Source organism: Nanorana parkeri, unplaced genomic scaffold (assembly GCF_000935625.1).
Source record: "Nanorana parkeri isolate BGI_ZX_2015 unplaced genomic scaffold, ASM93562v1 scaffold1245, whole genome shotgun sequence".
NCBI lineage: Eukaryota > Metazoa > Chordata > Amphibia > Anura > Dicroglossidae > Nanorana > Nanorana parkeri.
The window spans coordinates 498369-509027 of NW_017307513.1; the positions used below are offsets into that span (position 1 = coordinate 498369).

The window sequence follows — 10659 nt, forward strand, 5'->3', positions numbered from 1 at the left end:
TATTTAAGGTACAGGGCATTTAGTTTGTTAAGTGCTTTGTAGGAAATGACTGGCATGTTAATTTTCTTTCAGAAAATTTGTATCTCGATACTGATGATCCTCCAGCTACTTTACTGCCAATTTATGTCTACATGGACATGCTTCAATGTCCCTACTCAAATGTGATTTCTGATGTCTAATGGCAGAATAAGTGGGTAACACAGCCAAACTTTTGCCATTCAATAGCGATCCATGGAGCTGCCATATCCAATTTAAAAAGTTAAGGCTGCTGAAGAGGGTAATAAAAAGACAATCAAAGGGCTCAAGTTTTACCAGTGTGACTTTCCAGGCTGAAAAGAGCAGAAAATCATTGTTATAAAGCTCCAAAAACATAAGGCAACACAAATTCTGGCTTGAAAGCAAAAACTATGTAGTTACCATCCTAACCATGACAGAGCTTTTGAATGCAAGTATTGAAAGCAGTGCTGAACATATTAACGAAAATGCTAAATATACCATGTGTTAATAGAATTTTGGTTTTCATGCTTTATAATAAATGAATACAAACCATTGTTGGGTATGAGTTCCATATCCCAAGGGCTCATCTTCTCTGTATCACCATTGTCCCAACTGAAAAATACAGTCAATTGTGTAAAATGAAGACAGCTCATCACTATAAACCAGACTACACACTCTGAATTTACGGCCAGATAGTCCTTTTAAAACTAAAAAACAGGACAAAAAAGGCAAAAAAACAATGGCTTGTCAAAAGCATATGAACAGATTACACAGGGATCTTCAGCCAAAACATGTAAGGCCACCATACTGTTACAGAAGCATGGAGTACCGTTTACAGTTACAGCCATTAAAAGCACTTGATGTTCCTGTGGGACAATCTGAGAGTGTTTGAATCTTATTGATGTCATCACCAAGTATAGACTACACTTTATAAATTTGAGCTGATGTGGTCAAGATGGCCAAGTAACACAATGGGAACTATAAGCTGATATGTACTTTTCTACTTGGAAACTCACTGGACTGTGCGGACTGTCCAACCAAATTGGGGTTTTTTGCTTATGGTTGTAATGTTTTGCTATCTTGTAAGATAGTACGGAACAAATGTATTTACTTTATTTAGATATGGGAAAGAATGTACAACCTAAAAAAATTCAAAAAAGAGCATCCAATTCTAAGAATAGACTACACTAATTTGTATACATTAAAATAAATGAACACATTTACATAAACATAATATTCAAGCAAAACATGTTGACAATTGGTAATTGTGTAAAATTGCTTACCAGACATTGTAGCACTGGAATAGACTGTCTGGGTACTGCAACTGTAGTGGCTCCTGACTTTCTATAGTGCCAAACCACCAGGCATCATCAATTACTGAACGAAATCTGTCTCCTACAAATCAGAAAAAAAAATCTATTTTTCTGGTATTTCATATGAAAGCATTACGCAGCAGGGGGCAGTATCACAACAGTAATGACACTCCAAGCTCTTTTCTACAGAACAGTTATTTTCAGACTTTAGTCAAGAGGATCTCAACCCTTACTAAAAGCCAAAGGTTTTGGGTTTTTTTCATTATCTGACAAATTGTAGCGAGGTGGGCTGAAAGGAACCAAAAGCCTTCCACTAAACCAGTGTAAAGCACTGTAGTCTTCTTAAATGCATGAGGGCAGCACAATGGCTTCGTGGTAAGCACTGGGGGTCACCAGATTGAATCCCAGACAGGACACAATGTATATGAAGTTTGCTTGTGCTCCCTGTGCTTACATGGCTTTCCTCCAGGTACTCCAGTTTCCTCCCACACTTTGAAGGCAAGCTGGTAAGTTAAATTACTTCTGTCTAAATCAGACCTAGTGTGTGTATGTATGCATGTGAGATAGGGACCTTAGATTCTAAGCTTCTTGAGGGCAGGGTCTGATGTCAATGTACAGTATAAAGCACCGTGTAAATCGTCAGCAATATATAATATATAAATACCTGTACTCAAAATGTAAATAATCGTACGAATTAGCAACACAGTTATGGCCGTCTCTTGTGCAATAAAGTGTTTGTGACAGCTTTGTTTGTTTGTGACAGTCCTGTGTGGCTGTATTCCTCACCAAGGGCTACAGTTCATCTGAATTTATTGCGGACAATATGACAGATGGGCAGCCTCAGGTTTCATTCTGGCACAGTGCAACTTTAGAGCAACTGAGGGAGGAATTTAGGACTCAAGCTGTAACCTTGTAGTAAATGTGTTGCACAATTGCTCTCACTGCTCAGTTTACTATTGCCTTGATGGATTACAGAATTGATCATTTTCAAACATAGAAGTGAAAGAAATTAGTTTATAATAAATTTCATTAGAACAATTAACACATATACGTGTACAAGTATATGGGGCAGCTATATTGGTTTACTACATATGCTGGTAAGAACTAAATACTTTTTTATAGTCTCTTATAACCTGAAACCACTACGGTGCTTCTGGTAGCTCAAGATTTAGGCTGCCATAGCTTTAGTTCACAGAAATGTTTTAATCTAGGAAAAAAAAAAAAGTAGGTACTTATTTTTTCTATAGCGTTTTTGATAATATCAACAGGTTATCTATTGGTTCAAGAAAAGTGTCAATTTTAATTCTAGATCTAATTTAAGGAGTACCAAAGCCTACATGTAGCTTTGGAGACAAAAAAATAAAACAAATCAGTATATTAATTTCAGGAGTCATTCCACCAATTTCAGATGAGTTTCCCAGGCAAGGTGCATGCTACACACCTTTTTGTTATTACTGATAACATATAAACTATGCAAATCTCTCTTCAGCTTGAACTACAGAACAGAAAAACCAGGTTGTACAGGTATGTGCGAAAACAAAGGCAACCAAGTTTGTTGCAGAAGCTCAATACCTGTTTGTGGAAACATTAGGAAGGATATGCTCAAATGCTAGATACCTATTAATATGTTTCTTACTATTATTCTAGAGTAGCTTCTTGTACATACCAATGGTCCATTGCCTACGTCTGGCTTCATCAAACTGCAGTCGAAGAACTAAAAAATCGATTACATCTGGCATGTCGTGGTACCTGTGACAAGAAAGTATATGATCATAAACTCGTGCATACATACCAAACCCAAATGCTTCACCACTTTAACACAAATTGTAAAAAGCTGATCACCTTATTGCTAATAATCTTCTGAAAAACAGTACCTGAATCAATAGGCTGTGTTCCCCATAGCAGTCAACTGACTTATACCTCTACTTTATTATTGTGCATTACTACGAAAGGGAGAAAGTCTACTGATCACTGTGGACAAGGTCAACTGTTTTTGTGGCGTCTGCCACAACAGTTGGCATTGTCCAAAGCAAATCAGTACCCTCAACGTTCTGAAAACTGTCTTCTGGAGGGTGGCTACTTTTGTTGCCCATAGTCTCTTTGTACTTTTTAAAATAACATTCCAAGCTCACTCCTGTGATGGACTACAATCTCATGTTTAGTCTACTCATTTGTACTGAGATTGTAGTCAATCATGGGAGTGAGCTTGGAGCGGTGGCCACAGGTAGGTAGTGTCCGCATGAATTCAGATAGGATTTGAGGACCTACAGCTGACTGATACACAAGTTACATTTTTGTTAATTGAGTACTTGAATGCATTTTTAAAATTTAACTCCCGAGTTAAGTGTCACTTTAAGAAATGTACTCTATACCAGCAAACACATATAAGAGATACGTGTTGTCCACCATTTTCCTCAGTTTAATCGGTGCAGGTAACACAAATACAAGTGAAGTCCAGTTACAAATATATCCAGACAGCCAACTTCCCCCAACGCTCATTTCAATCTCTGAAAACCCCTAATAAAATATGTATATAGTTTTCTACTACCAACCCAATTACTACAAACCAACAAGAACTAAATTTACTCACTTCATTGTAAATGCTCCTCCAGTCAGTTTGCCAGTATCGGAGTCAAGGAAAGCAAGTTTAAGACAACAAAGAGTTGGTAAACCAACTTCATATTTTATCCCAACTATCTTCATAAGTTCTTGTTCCTTTGAGAATAGAAAGCAATTAAATGAATAGAAAATTCCAATGCTTACCTTCGGACAGCAAGAACATATGTATCCTTATTCTCTAATTTGTAAAAGCAAACCTCTCAGGAATCATATCTATAAACTAACTGCACTGCTGAAAGTGTAAGCCCTGACATTAAACCGCCCTCTTTATTCTAAGACATGTCCCAGCATTATGTTTTTATTTCACCCTGTTCATGTAATGAGAAACAGCTTTGATTATAATCAATTAAACATGGGCCAATTTGTACTGTATGTATGGAAGGGATATTTTTTTTTTTGGGCTCTGCAATACATTAAAGTGATACTAAACTCAGGAGTTAAATCTTGAAAATGCATTCAAGTAACTTAATTGTGCATCACTCAGCTGTAGATCCTCAAATCATCTCTGAATTTGTGCTCACACTGTCCTTCCTTCTGGAGGGTGGCTACTTTTGTTCCCCATGGTGTGTGTTATAAAGTGGCCACTGCTCCCAGCTTACTCTCGTGATAGACTGTAATTTCAATACAAATTAGTAAACTAAACGTGAGATTGTAGTCCATCACGGGGGAAAACCTGGTGTGGTGACTACTTTACGACACACACACAGGGACCATGGGGAACAAAAGTAGCCACCCTCCAGAAGGAAGGACATGGTCAGCATGAATTCAGAGATAGTTTGAGGATCTACAGCCGAGTGATACACAAATAAGATATATTTTTGTTAATAGTTAAGGTACTAGAATGCATTTTTAAGGTTTAACTCCTGAGTTTAGTGTCACTTTAACTGATCCTGCTGATGTGCTGCAAAAGCCTTCCTGGCGCACCTAGAGATCCCCCTCCAATCCAGGAGGTGCTAACTAAAACAGATCTCAACCTCCTTGATTTAGAACTCCCCACAGAACCCAATAAGCACACTAACACTCCATAACAAAACTCTCAAAAAGGTTTGTTGGAGGTGCGTTAAGCCAGCAAAGTCAAGTGTGGTCTATTAAAGTCAAAACTATTCCCACAGGAGGAAAAAATAAGGCATTTGAAATGTTCCCATTTCTTTTTTGCTCTTTGTAAGCTTTGAGTGCACAAAAATTGCAATAGGTAGCAAAAAAAAAAAAATGCAAAAGGATTACTGGACAGAAAATTCAGGTGCCATTTTGAAAATACTGCTCTCCACCGAGTTACCTTATCATTAGATATCCTATCATCTGTCTCCTCAAACTTTTATAAATTTCCTATGTGAATTATTTTATAAAAAATATTTTTATTCTTTGTGTATAGCAACCTAAGGTTTTTTTTAACTTTTATTTGGGTTTACTAGCATGAGGTGGCCTATAGGTTAAAACTTTTTATATGGAAAAAAAGGTGACTTCTTTAAAAACTTACCCTCAACTCCATTTTATGCCAGGGTTGTTTCTTGGCATTTATCCGATAAATTTTATTCTTTTTGGCCATTTCTACATAGGCCTCATGCCCCTGGCGAAAATAGTATACCTAGACAACGCAATATTTGTATTAGTTATACACAATAATAAAAAGTTAAAATCGATAATGTGAATTATTTTATAAAAAATATTTTTATTCTTTGTGTATAGCAACCTAAGGTTTTTTTTAACTTTTATTTGGGTTTACTAGCATGAGGTGGCCTATAGGTTAAAACTTTTTATATGGAAAAAAAGGTGACTTCTTTAAAAACTTACCCTCAACTCCATTTTATGCCAGGGTTGTTTCTTGGCATTTATCCGATAAATTTTATTCTTTTTGGCCATTTCTACATAGGCCTCATGCCCCTGGCGAAAATAGTATACCTAGACAACGCAATATTTGTATTAGTTATACACAATAATAAAAAGTTAAAATCGATATAAAAGGAAGCATAATGCAAAATCAGCAGATTATAATGTTACTATAATAAATGTCAAAAAAAGATCCAATAACATTTCTAATTGCTTAACGTTAATATAAGAGACAGCTTATAACATGCTGGCCTGAATGCCAATACGGACAGCAACAAATCCAAGCACTTACTGAACATTGTTTTTAAAAATTGAAAATTAATAGTTCAAATAGGGTCAAACATGGGGACTAGCAAATGGTAGATATGTATTCCTGCTGTTTAAAGTTTCTGGTGGGCTTGAAAACCCAAACACCAATATACAATTTGCACAGTAAAACAAGTTTGAAACAAGTGACAGAACTTCAAATTTCACCACTTGGTAGTATATCATCAAAGGTCTGTGCTCACAGAACTCTGCTTCTGAAAAACAGACCCCTGATATCTCACTTTTAAAATAGAAAAAGAGATGGAGTCCTACATTTTTTTTCTGCAGGAAGCCTCTATACTGATCCATAAACTGAGGAGATAATATCAGTTACTATGTCCACAATCATGAATGAACAGGAAGTGATGTAGTGCACTCCCTGTTAATTCATACCTAGAGACACAGTAAGCTTACTATGTCCTCAGTTATTTACAAACGCTCAGTGATCAGTAGTGATCGGTGAGTGTTTGCGCTCAGCTCTCCATCCTGACTGCTCCACCTGCCACAAGAGGCAGAGCTCTCCTCTCGCACCCCCCTGCTCTGCCTCCTGACAGCTTCTCTCCTCCCTGCAGGGTGCCGGCAGCTGGATCGGCTCTGTTTCCCCTCCCCTGCCAATACAGGCAGGGGAGAGCAGCGAGCATTGGAGGGGACACAGACCGGTGCCCAGCGGGGAGGAGAGAAGCTAGGCATGCGCCGCATTTTCGCCAGATCTTGTACTATCGGCATTTTGCCCATAGTATCATTTTCAGCTGAAATGTTACGCCAGCCAAAATTTCGGGGCATCTCTAATAAATATATATAAAAATATATAACATTTGCTGAATATTTGTTCTGTGATCAGTGACTAAAAATATTATAGCCAGCAGGACAGCCCAGCATAATAATAATAATAATAATAATAAGGATAGCAACGGCAAACTAAGTTTCCTTTAAGTATGTCACCATTTTTTATAACTCGTAGAAATTAGGATTAAGTGTATCTATACATGATGCACAAAAGAGTAAAGTAGTACAAACCTGTAAGTCCCTTAGGGGTTAAAACTAGGGATATCCTGATACCACTTTTTCAAGATAAAATACAAGTACTTCCTGTCATGTACTTGCCGATACCAATTACCGATACTTTTTCTTAAAGGGACAGGTGACATTTTAAAAAAAACAATAGACTAATGATTTTAGGCCAATTTCTTTATGATTATGAAGAACTTTATTGAAGACTGTTTTAGAACAATAAAACATTTTTATTTGCTTTCACACAGCTACAGTGAAACTACATATCCGATCATGCATCTGCCTCTGGGATCATTTAAACTATTCATGTTTTCAACCACGATCGTGTGGGAACGCCCGGGCTGTATTGCAGCGGGAAACCATGCGATCTGCCTGGCGCGAATAGAGTGCCATTACCGTGATCGGCGGTGGTGTACGATTCCGTGACCGCCCAGCCATCCGCTCGATTCCGTGCACGATGACCGGGTAGTCCCGATACCGATGCTAGTATCGGGACAATCCCTAAGTAAACCAACTGGACTGGTGTCTAAAAGTTTTGACCCACTGACGCTGAAAAATTATGCAGCTCGGCAATTAGCATTTACAAGGAGAGGTGTCAGCAATAGTAGCCTCCATGCTTCTTTCATGACGGGTTTTCTTTAAAGCTGAACTCTGGGCAGACAATGCAGTTATGTGATGTAGAACAGGTAATTAAATGTATGTTTTTAAATGCTTTAAAGAGGAAAACAAAGAGTACCTCATCACCCATCTGTGGAACAAAAGGACATCTCCTTGGAACGGTGTCAGTAATCCACGCAGAAGGCAGCCACTCATCAAGGTTTAAGCCTTGCTCAGTAAGGGCTGCAACTGCTAAACGCTGTAGGCAGAAATTTAAAATCATTTAACTTATGTTTGAAAAGAAGCAAATTAAAAACAATAAATCAAATAAACACAGTAGCTGTGATAAAGCTACTTCAAACTAAACTGGGAAGTACAGCAATGGCTCATCAAAGTAACTACTGTATATTTAAGCACTACCAGGCTATCATGCATTGCCAAATAAAGTAAAGAAAAATGGCTTGGTATAAATCATTGTCAGCAAAACTACAAACTGGTGCATTTTTTATGAGTACACAGAAACATGAATCGAATCATTGCCTTTTGTGAGTTTTTGAGGCATCAAAAACAGTACAGTAAGTCAGCAAGTACATAGGTGGAGGGAGAAAAAGATCATATTCCTAAAGTGGATGTAAACGTCTGGGTTGGCAATTGCACCTGCAAACAGACCGTAGGCCTCAATGGACTGCAGGACCTGAATATTTCTCCCAATAAATGTGTAACATATTGTGAAGAAATATCACTGTATTGAATAGCCGGTACCAGGAGTAGGGCTGGGTGTTCTAAGGCTACTACTAAAAAAGCATGTTGCCTTAGCACAGGTAATACAGGCATAGGTTATACAAGCAAGGCAGCATTGGCCTTGTCAGCTCACACTATACATGGTCACTGTGACAGACCAAGGCAGTGCTTTATACAACTGGAGCAGAAAGACTACCTCACCTTTTGCTTCCTCTCTTTTGGCTTCTTTTTCTTTGGTGATGCAGATGGTCCGTCCTTTTCCTCAGTTCCCTTCTTTCTTTCCTTTTTATTCTGCTTCTGTTTAAACTTTTCAGCCCCTTCTTCATCTTCAGAGCTGCTCTCTACTTTTTTGTTTTTAACTTTAGGGGTCTTCTTTGGTGGTTGTAGATTGATTCCAGCATCTGCAGTCCAGTCTGAATAATCACTAGAGTAGTCACTAAGAATGAGAATTAAAATATTTCAAATGTGTGGAAAGGACAAAATTACACAAACTGATCATGCTGCAATGGAAACCTGTCCCAAAATTTTTTTCAAATTACTGAATTCTTAAAGAAAAATATTTTTAATTTTACCTCCCCACTTCAAAAAGTTAATAAAGTTGGTTATAAAAAAAAAAAAAGTTTAAAAAAAAATAACCATTAAAAAATAGTCACATAAAAAGGGGGGGAAACGAAAGAAGGAAGAAGAACACAAAAAAAAATGTGTCGGGTGTGCCTACGTGCGAAAATGACAAAAATGACAATTGCACTCATTGTGCCGCACATGTTACATATCACCACGAACGTCGTAGCGCGAGCAATAATTTTAGGGCCATCGATCACTGATAACACTAAACTGATAAGAGGTAAAAGTGTCGCCTATGGCGAATTTTGGGTATGGGAGTTTTTCGCGGACGTGCACAATTTAAAGGCTTGACATGTTTGGTGTCCCTTTACCTGACGTGACCCCATCTTTTATATTTTCCCCTAAAATGTGGGTAATAATAAATGTTTCATAATATAACGCAGGGAAAAGTTTTTCAACATTTTCGGTACTTTTTTGTATAGTAAAAAATAAAACCCCCGGGGTGAATAAATACCACCAAAAGAAAGCTCTATCTGTCCCCCAAAAATAGTATAAAATTAATTTCAGTACAGCGCTGCATGACGGAATAAATGTCAAAGTACCGCAGCGCTGCATACTGAAAAATGGCCTGGGCAGGAAGGGAGGTTTTACACCCGGTCTTCAAGTAGTTGAATTGGAACACTTTTTTTTAAAAACTGGATTTTTCACCCACAGTAAAATACTTTTCTTAAAGTCTATTTAGGGACACAGAATTTAAATAAAGTTGGGTTATATTGACACATACAGGAGGATTGGACACTGGCCAAAACAAATAAAATTGTAGGCCAGCCCCCCATATAACCTCTCTGCTACCCAGCATGCTTCAGTTTTGTGGTAAATTAGTACCAAGAGTATGAACAGAAACAAAGAGGAGTGGGACCCGAGTCCTTCAATGGACTCTAAGAACATTTTTTTTACAGTGAATACAAAAATCCTATTTTCTTTCCGGTCCACTGAGAGACGAAGGAATTCAGATACAGTCAGGACATCCAGTCCGGCTATGAAGCAGACAACATAGCAAACAGCCAACAGGCCCAAAGTGAACAAAAACTGGGGATTGCATGTGGCTCAAAAGATGCCTAAGGGATTAACATCCAAACTTGGCACAATATGAGGCTGAACCACTCACATGGCAGAAAGAACAAAACCAGGTAGTACACATGGCACGTGAACTAATTCTGTCCCAAGTGCCCTGGGACAAGCCCCAACGGCAAACCTGTAGGAAAATACCGTGCCTAATCTGAAGAAGCTTTGCAGAGTCAAAGATCTATAGACATTCTTGACACATTCAAGGAAGCATTTTCATGAGCATTTAAAAAAAAAAAAGCCTGAACTCTGTTGAATAAATCCACCAGGGTCATTAGGGCATTTCCCTGTTGCTGTCAGAGGGTAATTGAAGATTAACGCTAGACTGTTCATCATGCAGACAGCCCAGGGTATCACAACGCTCCCCAACTGCAGTGCAGGATCCAGAATGCACTTTAGTGCATGCAGCACTCCACCATCTTCAGAAGCAACCAGTTGGCCCCGAAAATATCATATTTAAAGTGTATTTCCACTCTTGCAGTCAAATTTGAGAAAAATCCACTATTTTTATTTGCTCCCATTCACGCATGACTACAAAAAATTTTTTTTTATATATATA

General features: G+C 38.0%; 1 protein-coding gene across 1 annotated transcript in view; it reads right to left on the reverse strand.

Annotated features, from left to right (window-relative positions):
• PHIP (pleckstrin homology domain interacting protein) overlaps positions 1-10659 on the reverse strand; it is a gene marked incomplete at its 5' end in the record, with an annotated part of 40574 nt that overhangs the window by 22317 nt on the left and 7598 nt on the right. The window contains 7 exons of the mRNA XM_018568790.1: positions 548-609; positions 1281-1392; positions 2977-3059; positions 3901-4025; positions 5721-5828; positions 7810-7929; positions 8613-8847. Coding sequence (XP_018424292.1) covers positions 548-609; positions 1281-1392; positions 2977-3059; positions 3901-4025; positions 5721-5828; positions 7810-7929; positions 8613-8847 — 845 coding nt within the window. The remainder of the gene's footprint in view (positions 1-547; positions 610-1280; positions 1393-2976; positions 3060-3900; positions 4026-5720; positions 5829-7809; positions 7930-8612; positions 8848-10659) is intronic.